At 38.2% G+C, this 13,812-nt stretch overlaps 1 protein-coding gene across 3 annotated transcripts; it reads right to left on the minus strand.

The window, feature by feature from the left end:
- Positions 1 to 421: 421 nt before the first annotated feature.
- On the minus strand, positions 422 to 13,477 carry LOC136527221 (ABC transporter C family member 13-like). Of its 3 annotated transcripts, none has more exons than XM_066519860.1 (36): positions 13,274 to 13,477; positions 13,088 to 13,134; positions 12,873 to 12,957; positions 11,566 to 11,730; positions 11,334 to 11,465; positions 11,088 to 11,179; positions 10,850 to 10,919; positions 10,143 to 10,394; positions 9,714 to 9,783; positions 9,298 to 9,358; positions 8,639 to 8,726; positions 7,757 to 7,875; positions 7,550 to 7,647; positions 7,112 to 7,178; positions 6,762 to 6,879; positions 6,557 to 6,673; positions 6,392 to 6,472; positions 6,055 to 6,309; positions 5,698 to 5,799; positions 5,549 to 5,616; positions 5,257 to 5,388; positions 5,033 to 5,180; positions 4,582 to 4,865; positions 4,335 to 4,482; positions 4,035 to 4,210; positions 3,830 to 3,941; positions 3,674 to 3,727; positions 3,357 to 3,479; positions 3,082 to 3,180; positions 2,875 to 2,967; positions 2,644 to 2,754; positions 2,408 to 2,569; positions 2,146 to 2,333; positions 1,811 to 2,000; positions 1,479 to 1,646; positions 422 to 726 (listed from the first exon to the last, which is right to left on the minus strand). In XM_066519860.1, the coding sequence occupies exons 1-36, from the start codon at positions 13,301 to 13,303 to the stop codon at positions 679 to 681; spliced, it is 4,353 nt and encodes a 1,450-aa protein (XP_066375957.1). In that variant the 5' UTR covers positions 13,304 to 13,477; the 3' UTR covers positions 422 to 678. The 3 variants fall into 3 exon arrangements, with proteins under 3 accessions (XP_066375957.1, XP_066375956.1, XP_066375958.1); XM_066519859.1 differs by lacking the exon at positions 422 to 726 and adding an exon at positions 781 to 1,142; XM_066519861.1 differs by lacking the exons at positions 422 to 726; positions 1,479 to 1,646 and having other exon boundaries at positions 1,815 to 1,968.
- Positions 13,478 to 13,812: the final 335 nt, after the last annotated feature.

Consider the following 13,812-nt stretch of genomic DNA (forward strand, 5'->3'; position numbering starts at 1 on the left):
GAGAGAGAAAGAGAGAGGAAGGGAAATAAAATACAGAGTAGTTGGTATAAAGTATGGGATAGAGAAAACATGTGTGTGAAAGAAATGAGTATAGAGTAGAGAATCTCGATGATGATTAGGATAGAATATTCCTTTTAAGAGATGAAAATAGAGGTCGACGAATGCGGATAGCCTTAGCAGACTAAATCCGTCCTGTGCCCTGTAAATTCATGTTTCCAATCTAACAATCTGGACGAATTCACTCCATAAAGATCTGGTGTTGTGGGATCTGTGCAGTTAATTGGGGTTACTTTGCTACCATGTTCAGGGCCTGTTTAGTTCCCCTCAAAAACGTCAAATTTTTCAAGATTCTCCGTCACATCGAATCTTTGGACGCATGCATAAAGCATTAAATATAAATAAAAAATAAAACTAATTACACAGTTTAGACAAAATCCACGAGACGAATCTTTTAAGCCTAATTAGACTATGATTAGATACTATTTGTCAAATAACAACGAAAATGCTACCGTAGTATTTCGCCAAAAAATTCGGCATCCAAACGGTACCTCAGTTTTGCTTGTGAATGAAACTGCAGATGGTTATTAATCCCCTACATTTTCCCTCGTTGCCAGTTGAGATCAATTTGAGAATTGAGACAGCTTAGTGCTTTGTATGTCGATCCATCCTGGCGGTGCCTCACTTGTAGTGCGCAATCAAGCACCATGCCACTAGAATTGAAAATACCTACTCCTTACCAAAACAAAACAGCCATGAGAACTGAAAAGCAATCAATGAAGTAAGGTTTTCATGAACTGCACTTATTTAGAAACAATTTCTGTGATCCATTTCCCTGTTAGTACCAGAACATGGAATTTCAACAGCTAGGGGATCACCATATATTCAATGGTTCGAATAGAGGGTCAGAGCCTCTGTTAGCCATATTAGCTAGTGGTGTCATTTTGGAGTTGTTCTTACGAGCTCATTGGTTGGTGGTAAATCTAATGTCTAGGAAGTAAGTTCTAACTCTAAAAAAAGTAAAAAGGCCTAGCATAACATAGTAGGAAACCATGCTCCAATAATCACATCTGAGATGCCTTGGCATACTGAGCGAATCTTGAGAGTCTGTGATTCATAAGGGCTTCTGGGTTTCCTTCTTCAACCTAAAGTGGAGCGGTATAGAGTTAGATAACATCCTACACTAATTGGATAATAAGGCATTTGAACAAAAGCATACTCATGACCTGGAGGTCTGTCATTTACCATAGGAATTAAAACGCTGATCCATTTTTGTTGTCACTTGGTTTAGGACCCTTTTTTTTGTATGTAGTGTTTTTAACAGCGATTTTCAACAAATGTGGCATCCTCATTTGTATTGTTATGATCGTATCATTCTTGCGAAATGTTATTGTGGTACATATGTTCTGAGTTCATTCCCATATTCCTCTTTGGTTTTTGCAATGGTACTTCAAAATGTTGATCCTAGTAGCACAACTTACCAGTTTTCCTTGATCAAGAACTAGAATATTGTCCATCTTCATCACTGTTGAAATACGATGTGCTATGGTGAGAACAGTCATGCCTTTGCATTCAGTAGAAATTGTATTTTGCAACAGGAAGGCTGTTTGGTTGTCAACATTGGCTGTGCACTCATCTAGACAAAGCACCTGCAGAATCATTATAATTACATGCATCACTTATTTGATCATCTCTGACTGAGATTTTTAACTCATCATTAAAACCGATAGAATTAACCAGATGGTTTTGATTAGGCTTTTACACAATTGTGTATCTGCTATAAGCAATACTGCAATGATATGGTAGCCTGTACCTTGGACGATTTTAGGATGGCACGGGCAAGGCATAGGAGCTGTCGCTGCCCTACTGAAAAAGATGCACCGCTTTCTTTCACATGGATGTCGAGTCCACCTATTGATTCTACCTCTCCCTTCATATGGCAGTTTTCAAGAACTTCCCATATCCTGAGATCTGTTGTTGTATTGAAAGGATCCAGGTTTTCCCTGTCACGTATATTCAAGATTAAAATATTGAATATTGAACATTGATTTTTGTTTATTCCCTAATCAGTGCAAGCATGAAAATAGTCAGCATGGAAACAGTGAAAAGCCAGCCTGAAAACTGTGAAAATGAGCACTCAGTAGTTACCTCAAAGACCCATCAAACAAAAAGGGGCTCTGTGGAACTACTGCAAAATGTCCACGGAGTTCTCGGACGGCAACTTTAGCCAAATCAATGCCATCTACTAAGATGCGACCGTTGCAAATTGGAACTAAGCGGAAAAGTGCATTCAGTATACTTGATTTGCCTGCTCCAGTCCTTCCTATTATTCCAACCTAAAAGCCAGAGCAGACATCAGGATAGCTTCGCAAATCAAAATGAGTCAGTGGAAGTCTTGGAAGCATTATACCTGCATGCCTGATGCAATAAGGAACGAAACGTCACTTAAAGCAGGTGGTAGCTCTGGCTTGTACTTTAGTGTTACATGTTCAAACTCAATCTTCCCTTCCGTTGGCCAGTTTCTCGGTGGAGGTTCTGATCCCTGGAGTTCTTCTTGAGGTATGCCAATGTACTGCAAGCATCATCAAGCTATTAAAGGTAGAGAGATGCTTGATGAATAAGGATAAAAGTGATTCTTCGGGTTACCTCATCAACCCTTTCCACGGAGATCATTTCCTTTTCTGTTTCTGTAAAGGTGGTTAAGAAGCCATTCAGCAACGATACTACAGGTGCTGCATATGATAAAGCCAGGCCCACCTGCAGTAGATTTTTTAATATGATTAATATCTAGTACTTTGAACAGAACTATATTTACAATTTCCATCGAGATGGAAATGCCGAAGTACAAGGTCAGCAATTGTGTCCAATAAAACTTACCAGTCCAGGTGTCGCTAAGTTGACAAGAGAACTGCTTTGGAAGCTGATAGTGGCCATCATGGCGATAAACAGAATGATAAAACCTGCCAACAACTGAACAGTTTGCTCGTCACTGCAGTGCCTGATTATAGGCCTTACTGATGGATAAAAGTAACTAATTCCATGTACATGATGATTTTATTATAGCAGGACAAAAAAAATATGTACCTGGAGTCTCAGCGAGAGCCACAAACTAGCAATGAGCTCAGAGTAGGATGTTTTCTGATATAGTGTCACATGTTGGATGAATCTTTCCAAGAAGAACCCCTGTGTAGTGTACTGTCAATATCTTGAACAAACCACACAAGCACTAGCACTAGTGCCTTTGATATGTGATGCTTTTGAGTTCAAAAGGAAAGTTATGATGTTTTAACATCCTTCTGAATTTGTCTAAATGCAACTAGAATGCTTCCTTCTGCCCTGGGAAGAAAAAAGAAACATACTTCATTCTGGAAAGCTCTTATTGTTGATGAACCATCAAGTGTCTCTGTGAAAGATGAATAGATTGGTGAACGAGCAACGCTATCAAGTCGCCGTACTTCACGTGAGGTAGACCTGTAATAGAACTGTACAAAGCATTAGTTTCTTTCTTCATAAGATACAGCATAGATATAATACCATGATGCACTGTGTTAACTAAGAGAAAAAGAGTATTAACTGTTACACACTGTTGTATTAAAGTATGGATTTTATATAGTCTATAAAGGCTCAGATAAATGAGTTAAGCATCAATACAGAAATAAATGAGTGAAATTGGTACCTGCAGCTTCCTATAGATAAGCCAGAGTGGAAGTAAGATGAGTAAGAAGGAAACCTGCAGACCAAACATTCATGAAATACAAGAAACATGGTTTAGTTTCTTTTCTGAAGTACAACTGTACAAGGCTGGCCCTAAACTATTGTTTACATAATTTACCTGTGAATAAGACAAAACAACCAGAGTGCCGAGTAAGCTAAAGAAGTTGGCCACAAATATATTGAGGATGAAAGGAAGAGAATCATCAACGGTGTAGAGGTCTGACGATAATCTGAAAGTTCGTAAAGCGTCAAGACCATGGGGCGTTTCAACCTTTCGAAGCTTACTAAAAAATAGAGGTGATCTGATGAATAAGATACCAAACCTGTTTAGGATCCGACCACTGGGATTTTGGTCAAAGAAACAGATCGGGGCACTGATGATATTTTCAAGAAGAGATGCATGAATATGGATTGCTGCATGGAGGCCACCGAATGCAAAAGAAAATGCCCTTCCCAAAGTGAAAAGAGAATTGATGATGCCAAACATAGCAAGGATAATCTGCACAGGCAAATTTTTGAATCAGCATAAATGTGCTGAAAATATTTCTTTGTGAACAACTGAACACCAAATTCAACATACTGATTATTATGGTTCATGTTTACTTAGTAGAAAGTACTCTTACCAGATAAAATCTTGTGTTGTTGGTACCTGTGCTGGTATCAACCCAGTAAGTTAACCAAAGATCATTGCCGTTACGAGATGCTTGCATTAAGAATGCACTTAGGAATATTAAAACAACAGCTGACCACCCCGCAAATGCTGCATATTTTCTGTAAAAAAAAGAACCATTGTGAATAATAGATCACACAAGACTGAAATATTTTTATCATTCTATTGTATAGCGCACTCCAGTTCACAAAATAACTCACTTGTAGACACCGAGCTCAACCTTGCCTTGTTTCCTTGCCTCTTCTTCTACCTGATCTGTTGTCTCCTCATAAGAAACCACTAAATCTTCAAGTATATCATCAGTTTTCAGTTCACATGTTACCATTGGTGTTTTATCTTTCACAGAAGCTGCATATGAGGTAGGACTCGAATTATCTGGCTTAGAGATTCTTGAATATGGAGTTGCCAAGAAAGATTCCAGTGTCCCGAACCACTTAATGAGCCCATTAGCCATGACTACAATCATATCTGCAGCAGCAATGGCCTGGGAAACAGAAAAGGAAACGAAAAGAAAATTGCATTGTTCTTTCAGCATCACTCCGCTTATTCCATGCATACAGCCTAGTAGTATGAGATATAACCTTAAATATTATTCATACATTTAATACCAATGTGGTGCAGTTAGTTTGGATATGATTCAATGAATATTACCTGAAGATTGTGCGTGCTTAGTAATCTTGTTTTCTGCATTAATTGGTGCCCCATAACAGCCTTTTCCAGGATCCACGAAGCAACTTGGGAGTCAACTGCGCTAAGGATGTCATCAAACAAGTATACATCAGAATTGTGGTATAAAGCCCTGCAAGTGTATGATCATAATGTTAGCTAGCGAGCTTAAGAAGGATGAAAGTCCACAAAGTTGTCAAAAACATGACCTTGCCAATGCCAGACGAGCTCTCTGTCCACCAGATAAGTTGGTGCCTTTCTCTCCAATATGTGACATATCTCCTCTGGCCATTGCCGATATGTCAACACGAAGCGCACATGCCTCTATTACTTCTTCGTATCTGCATTAATTTTGTGATGCGGAATGCTAATTAAAAGGGAAGCAATAAATTCTATGGTGTATGAGCATCTCCAATGGTTCATGTTAGCTGCTCTAATGTCATGCAAGGACCTAACAAAACAAATTTGTGATAACATCTGTCAGAGACATAAATAAACTACCTCCTCGGATCAAATTCTTTCCCAAGCAAAATATTATCTCGTAAAGAGCCAGATAAGATCCATGGTACCTACAGAACACCGGTTCCATTTTTAGTCTCGAGACATTTCAAATGCAAGTCTTAAGCAATTTCCAGGTCATAAAGTGCTACCTGTGGTACATAGGCAATTGAACCACAGGAGCTAATAGAACCACCGATGACATGAGTCTCTCCAATGACTGTGTTCAACAAAGATGATTTACCAGAACCAACCTGATAGACATAAAATTTCCTCAATTCAGAGAAAAATATAAATAGCATCAGATTAGATGATTATAAAAAAAGATCTGAACATCTGGTTGCATTTCTTTGCATGTAATGGCAAATTGAGATATATAATATAATATGCCAAACACATGCTATTCAGTTTTCCCAACCAAACCATTAACGAAATTGTGTACCCCCACCACATAACCAGCCCAGAACACCTTAGTATAAAAACGAAAATGTGATGGTCAGAATAATTACCTCGCCTACAATTGCAATAAAGAGCCCTTTTTGTAGCTGCAAAGATATATCTCTGAGAACTATGCTCGGCTCAGCAACAGAGCTGCTAGACCAAGAACAGGATACATTCTGAAGGACGACGGCCATTAGATTATGAGTTACTTCGGTGTCTCTCTTAAAGTGGTGGTTTAAAAGGTCAGCAGAGGCAGTAAACTCGGACGAGTGATGTTCTGGAGTAGATAAATAATTACTCAGCCGTCTGCTAGAGATAACAGCCTGCAGCAACCAAAGCATTGAATGTTAGTGCAGCTGCAAATGTACGTAACAGTATAATAACATAAACCAGTTATCCACTTACATCAATCATCCCATTAATAACCCATGGAAATGAGTTTAACGGTGATATTAGTGTGTTAAAGAGCGCAACACAAGTAAATACCTGTAATAAGGATTCCAGATATCAGTAGGAAGTTTCTTGGTCCAAAGGCATATCCTAAGCATATCATTCATGATATTGTTTTACCGTGGCAGCATCCAATGTGTGTCCCATAATTGCAAAAATTGAAAAGGTGAAAAGGGAGAACAATGTCGGTGTGGTTGCCCAGAAATAGACGCACCAAGCATCCAGATATTTTCTAGTCTATTGGGAAATAGGAGGCCCTTGTTAGTTCCAGTGCAAGATGTGCAACTTATTATAAAATGTAGATTAGTCATGAGAAGTTGCACACCGCGAGATGCTTCACTTCTGATTCTCTTCTTTCCACCAAACGTTCAGTGAATAGTTTCTCCCAGCTGTACATCTTCACTGTTCTAATATGTGCTAAGAGCTCCCCTGCACAGCTTATCCTATTCATGGATAAATTTTGGAGTATTTAAGTTCTATAATTATTGAGTTGACTAGCAAACTTTTGCATGATTCCTCATGCCTCATGACCCAAAACAAATCAACAGTATATGCCAGTGAAGCTGAGGTATAATGTAATGGTGTTTGAGAAAGCACCTCGGCGATATGGGAATATGGCAAAATTAAACATGTTTTCTTTATTCATCAAATGCAATGGAGGACCAGTTTTCTTACCTTCTGTCTTTTTGCTTCATCATCTTTTCTGTTGCACCAGCAATCCTTGTAGAAATCCATTTGTTCACTGTGCACGTATACATGGTTACAAGAAAAAGAGACTGACATGGTTAAAAGTAAAAAATATGAGCAGAAATTTTAATTCGAGGAAGTTATGATTAGATTATAAACATGGGCTAGCAATCTAGCATTACACACTAAAATCTCAGTCCCTAGCACCATCAGGTTCTTATAACATACATCTATTTGTATTTGGACTAGTATAGAAGCATGCCTTGTATTTGGACTAGTATAAGAAGCATGCCTTGGTCAATAGATCAATATTCACAAGACAATAAGGGCAAACCAAGAGATGATAGAATTCACAATCCATTTTTTGGAAGGATAAAAGGTCATGCATGGCCTAATACAGAACAGGGAAGCATAAGGTAAGCATACCTGGTATTAGTATGATTGTTATTGCAAGCCCAGATAGAAAAGCATAATTGACTTGTGTATATAACAGATAAAGAGCAACTCCAATCTGCAGTGGCAAGCTAGATAAACACCAAATCATGCAAAGAATTAGATAATGGAGTGCATGGGCATACATATAGTAATCTAAGTCTTTCATACACAAAAATGTGAGATTGAGATGAGAAGTACCTCCAGGCATCATGAAGGCTGTTACACAAGTTTACTGTGCGGTCAGCATCAACAGACATGAAGGTCTGTATCTCACCTTCAGAAAACCTAGAGCGCTCAGCTAGACTGAGAAGTAGGCACTGTTTTTTTAAGAAAGATCCATCCAAATTTAAAAAACAACAAATAAAAGTCAAGTAAAGTTATAACATGCTTCAAAATTGAATTCGTTACATAATACAATGTCAAATTGGTAGATCAAAACGAGCTTCCAGCCTTCCACAGAAGCTATATAGAATACCCAGCAGAAGTTCTACGCTATATCAAAATTAGCAAGTACTGTTCCAAATACATTTTGTCCTTGAACGCGCATTCAATTTTTTAAAATAAAAAACATTGTTAGCTATCATGTCAAAAATTAATTGAACTTTTCAAATGGAAATGTTGTCACAAGATATTTTATTAAAAGTATTTTCACATGATTGCATTTTATCAATTATATTATAACATATAATTTGCGAAACAATTGTAGATTCAAGTAAATCAGACCATTTTGATTGTCTGAATGACATCTATATGAAAATAAACGACATATGAACTAACATACAACAACTAAGTTCCAGTGGCAGTAGGGAGTACATTCCACCTCCTAGGTGTCAATTTGAGTCATTTGTAATGGAAAGTCCGAATTGTCCTTGTGAATATGTTGTTATGGATACTAGCTAACCAATCAGTGTTGCATTGTGATATCAAAGTACAAATGCTTAAGAACATCTCGATGGTATGGGTTCATTGCCAACTTGGAAAACTATTGTACAATACAAGCTGACTTCACATGTTTGAATTACTTTTTTTTTAAAAAAAAATCACACAAAGATACTAACAGTGCATGAGGAATGATGATACCTTCCGATAAATTATCCCCATGATGCTTGATCGTAACATCAACTTGAGCTTTGCTAGACGAAAGGAGTACTGGCTATCTAAAAAGGACCTAGCATAAAAAAACAAAAGTGTAAACGAAAAAATGCTAGTTAATACTAAGAACTAAGAACATATAATCCAAGGAACCACCACCAAGGTAATTCTCTTTCGACAAGCAAAGGTCCACTAATATGGTATTCTGTTTCAGTGTTTCGATGACAATATATTGTAACAAGAAAATATAACACCCATAATACAACAAGGTGCTCAGAGATGTAATTGCTAAATTCATCTTTATTATCATCAAATTCAACTGTTGGTATGACTAAGTATCTGCTCCTCATAAGGAGGAAAGTAGATAGATTGCAACTTGAAACCAAATGAACATGTAACACTAGTACGAATGTAGAATATGATACAGCCGCAGTGATGCAGCCTTAACATGAGAACACCAGTTTAACACCTATAATGTAACTTATAGTTCCAGTATATAGGTTGAGAATAGTCTGTTAAACGTCAAGAAAAATAAATGACCCAGAAATGAGATGTATTCATCATTATCAAAGGTTTGAGTATAAAAGAAATCATAAACACTTCAATGGATGTGCAAAAGTGCAAATCATATAGTAAGGATGGTTTACTTGATAATAGAAGTCAATCCTAAGGAAATGGCAAGAATATATCCATCCATGCCATCAGAACCTGAAAAGTTGTGCAGAAACCAACAGAAGATGTAGATTAGTATATTAGATTGCTGAAAAAAATCGAATAAAATTTCCGAGTTGGATGGATTTGACCAGATAAGTAGCAATATTTGCATGCACTTCTATTTTATATAGGAATACCTATATATTTTTAACTACAATGTCCGTATGTTACACAAAATTTCTAAATGAACGACACAAGAATCCTAGAAGAAAAGAGGCATGTAAGAACGTCTGTTGTTAGTCTTTTGCTCCCAAATAGAATATTGCTTCAAATGCCAAGAATGAACAGAGTATCTATTTGCCTGGGAGAACTTTTAATAATGAATCTTCTATTCTTGAGGGATTAATACCTTCCTGAAGAAGTCTTATAAACTTGTTCAGCAACAGAGGGCTAACAAAACTGATGCTGTCATTTAATACCTGCATGAATAGAATGTTAGAAACTTAAAGGCAATCAGTGTGAACTTCAATTTAAGAATGCTTGGCTTTGAAATAAGTGTAATAACATGAAAAAGTTGTTGTTCTAAGATAATTAATCCCATGTTGCCGTTCATGGAATTTCAGGTAATACTATGATGATATGTTTCAGGTCACTTGTGTAATCTGCTCCTTGTAGGATATATTAATTGTTCCTTGCAAAAAAAAGGATATATTTCTAATTGCCATAAACGAGGTGAGGACAAAAGGACGCCAACTTTTATATGCCATGAATCCCAGAGTTGACATCTAGCAACATCCTTTTACTCAATTCAACAACCTCAATAAAAAGAAAAGGATACCTTAAGAAGTCCCAAACGCAAGTATGTCCATCCATAAGAATAAGACATGGCTCTAAGTAGAGATGAGTTGTCATGGTGGTTTTGATATTCAGCAGTCCAGGAAGACAGAAGTTTGTCATAACAGGAGGTAGCTCTAAGCTCAGTTGGTAACTCAAGTAAATCTGTGAAGCCAAGTTGTCTTGTGATACCAATGTCCATCACTGGATTAACGAATTTGAAAGTCAACAGTTCCCACAAATTGTAGTCCTTTATCTGAAAAAGATAACATTAAGGGAAGAAGTCACAATTACCTTTTGGTGATGGAAAATAAATAAGAAAGATTGGACAGGATCCAAATATCGACGATCAACTCCAAATAGTGAACAATAAGGAAGTCAATGCACGTCAGCATGCAGCAGTTAGCACAGATCCTGTAAAATTTGCAGGTAATATAGTTGTTCATACACAGAATTTTACAATGTGTTACAAGACCATGTATTCAAATTGCAAGCTAATAGCAACTTTATGGCATGCATAAGATGACCTCTACTTAATATAATGATACCCACCTCTCATGTGTGTTCGAGGAAAAAAAAAGCATGCATAAGATGAGATTATCACAGCAATACCATAACTAATGTAAAACTTCTTACACAGGTCATAGACTGAAAATGCACCATCCTGAATGTACAATAGAAAACCGAGGCTTTATTACTGAAATCACATACCATGTTTGTTATTTCACCCTCAGCTTTTTCATCATTTAGAATGAGTGGGGCTTCAATAGAGTTCACTTCTCTGAAAGAGTGAACAGTTGCACATTACTTTTAGGACAATGACAATGAAATGAAACAGTATGTACTAGTTGCTAAACAAAAAAAATGTACTAGTTCACAATATCTTAGACAATGAAAATATTTTAAAAAAAAATATTCAGAAACGTAGGCAAATTGGGGAATCAGGTACCTTTTGTTGCCTACTACAGCAGCCACAATAACAAAGAGTCCAAATGTGGTTGCAGTACAAAATGAGATAATCTCCATAAAAGATGGCATTGCCTATTGATTAAAGAAAGCTTAGAATAGATGTTTAAAGACAAAGAAATATATTTTATTTCAGTCATAATAAAACAGCAGAATTTTGCAGAAGTCTTCCACAGCTTTATTAACATGTCGAAGATAAAGGAAATCGTTTTGTAAAATAATGGGATACCTTTAGTAACGTAAGCTTGTATTGCAAATGAGGTATCTCTAGAATAATCTTCAAGATCCAGCAGAAGCACATTATTGGGTTATAGAGGATTTCAAACCAAGTCCCACTGACATGGACAAGACTTACAGACATCTATCAAAAGGAATGTTTAGCACCAACCCTAAAGACATTTGTTCAAACATTTATATGACTCAGAAGAGAAACAAGATCATGATGACAACAGAGTTCTTACCCATGCAATAAACTGGGAGCATATGAAGAATAGTTCATAATTCTCAACATCCTTCCCTTCAAATTTCTTCTTAGCTAGCATACTTAATCCAACCAAAGAAAGGCAGGCTGCAAAACTAGGCACACCGAATGCAAACAACTTCTCCGATAAACCTCTCCTGACGTTCTAAAGTAGTAGAACTATTATTATACATAACAAGGTACAAATAATTAAGAACATAAATTGAATAAGACAATTGTCAGGTAAAAGCCAATAAATGTAATACAGAGCCACTCTCCCCGGGCATTGCTTCTATATGGTGTTAAAATATAATTTGTTGTTTTTACGGTTTGCCTTGTGTCAACTTATCTTGTTTCATTAAGTTATTTAATGCAAGAACATATAATATCATTATGTGGTACTGGGTGGTATATTATGCTGCCAGCTGCTTGAATTCTCCTAGTATTAGTATGACCACCAAATTTCTGAAATCTTGATCCAGTTTCAATTATCAACTTATTCATAATAAGTAACTGAAGGTGCTAACCCTACAATTACTTAGGACTAAATCATCAGTGCAAGCTTTACTTGAATACTCCAAATGGTCTAGCACAAAAAGAAACATGTGAAATATATAATGCGATATCGGGAGCATCACAGGCATTTGAATAAGGCCTAATACATTAACAGCAATGTATTGCTTTGTAGGCATGGAATGCAAACACAAAAAGGAATTATCATAATTCAAAATTAGCAGCAGTATAGTAGATGCCGTCCTTATTTTTACCCCTCTATGAGCACAACGCAGTTACATACTCCCTCTATCCACAAAAGAATGCAATTCTTGTTTTTCGAGGGGTCAAAGAATTTGAACTTTGACTAAAATTATATTAAAAAGTATTAGTATTCACGATACAAAATAAGTATTATTAGATTAATTATGAAATATATTTCATACTAAATTTTATTGGCGACAATACTATTCATTATAAACTTTGTCAAACTTAAGCTAATTTGACTGACACAAGTCCCAGACAATTAGTACTGCTACAGCAAAAGGGAACTATCTCCGTTATTAGTGTGAGTCACATCAGGTCAAAGTATGCCGATAGGAAGAAGAAAATGTATCTCGGCTGTCGACACCAGAGTAAATTGCTAGTCCTGTGACTCTGTAACAGCTGAAACAAATGCAAACTAGACATACTTGCCGCACCTACTCTGTAACAGCGTGAACGTAGACAGCGAAATGCTCCTCGAAATAATCGCAAAATTGATCGGTTACTTATGAAATAGAGAAGCAGTAGATGATGCAGAGCAAAATCAAGTACCTGAGCTCTGGTTGTGTTCCTCTTGGCGAGGAAGAGCCCGAGCGCAGCAACCGTGGCGATCGCATTCCCGGCGAACCCCAGCACCGTACAGCCACGACAAAAGTATTAAGGAGAGACCTCAGAAGAGCACCAACAGCAAACCACACTCGAGAACAACAAAACCTCAGAACTGCAACCCACTCGAGATCAAAAAAAAAAAAAACAAGCAAGGATATAAATCCGCGAAGCACGGCCCGAAATGCCTCCCGTCGTCGTCCCATACCTGCACCGAGATATCGCCCCCCAAAAACACTCGCGGGTTAGCACCACACCGCGATCAATAGTTCAAAAACCCCAGCAGCATCCGACGCGTTTGAAAAGAAAAAAATAGTAAGGGTTTGGCGGGGTTTTAGGAATCGCACCGCGGGATCGACGGGGCAGACGAAATCCATGGAGGGAGGCGGCACACGGCGGAGGAATACCGACGCCGCCGCGCCGACGGAGGATTCACGAGCACGGGCCGGCCTCGATTCCGAGGCAGGCGGGCGGGTGGCGAGCAGAGCGGGCGGAGACTAGAGGAGAGTGGTGCGGTGCCGCGGGTGCGAGGTGCAAGTGGCGCCGTCTCCGTCTCGTCTCGTCATCTAAAAAATTTAATGTAACCCCGTCGTGTGTAGTGGTGCCACGCGCGTGATCCACCGTCTGTTTGCTCTCGTACGGAGGATATGGGAGATAGTAGAATAGTACTGAATGAGAAAGGTCGCCAAAGTGTGACTTACTGCTTTTCCGTTATCCACATCCCAAAGGTGATTAGTACATGCTGACATGCATAACCGGCGATCGCACTAGCGTCGTAGCGCGCGGCCGGCAAGTGGGGAGGGGCCGGAGTGCCGGACGACGGCGTGGAGCGCGACGCCGGTGACACGGCATGCGGGTCCAAGTGCAACGACGGACCCACTGTAAG

This window comes from Miscanthus floridulus, chromosome 19 (assembly GCF_019320115.1).
Source record: "Miscanthus floridulus cultivar M001 chromosome 19, ASM1932011v1, whole genome shotgun sequence".
In the NCBI taxonomy this organism is placed as follows: domain Eukaryota; kingdom Viridiplantae; phylum Streptophyta; class Magnoliopsida; order Poales; family Poaceae; genus Miscanthus; species Miscanthus floridulus.

Excerpts from the sequence above, each read along its gene's own strand:
- LOC136527221 (XM_066519859.1), bottom strand. The coding sequence starts at position 13,303 with ATGGATTTCGTCTGCCCCGTCGATCCCGCG. Across the intron at positions 12,958-13,087 it reads GGGCCGTGCTTCGCGGATTT|GGTGCTGGGGTTCGCCGGGA; the intron begins ATATCCTTGCTT and ends TCGTGGCTGTAC. Across the intron at positions 4,211-4,334 it reads ACAACACAAGATTTTATCTG|ATTATCCTTGCTATGTTTGG; the intron begins GTAAGAGTACTT and ends TTGCCTGTGCAG.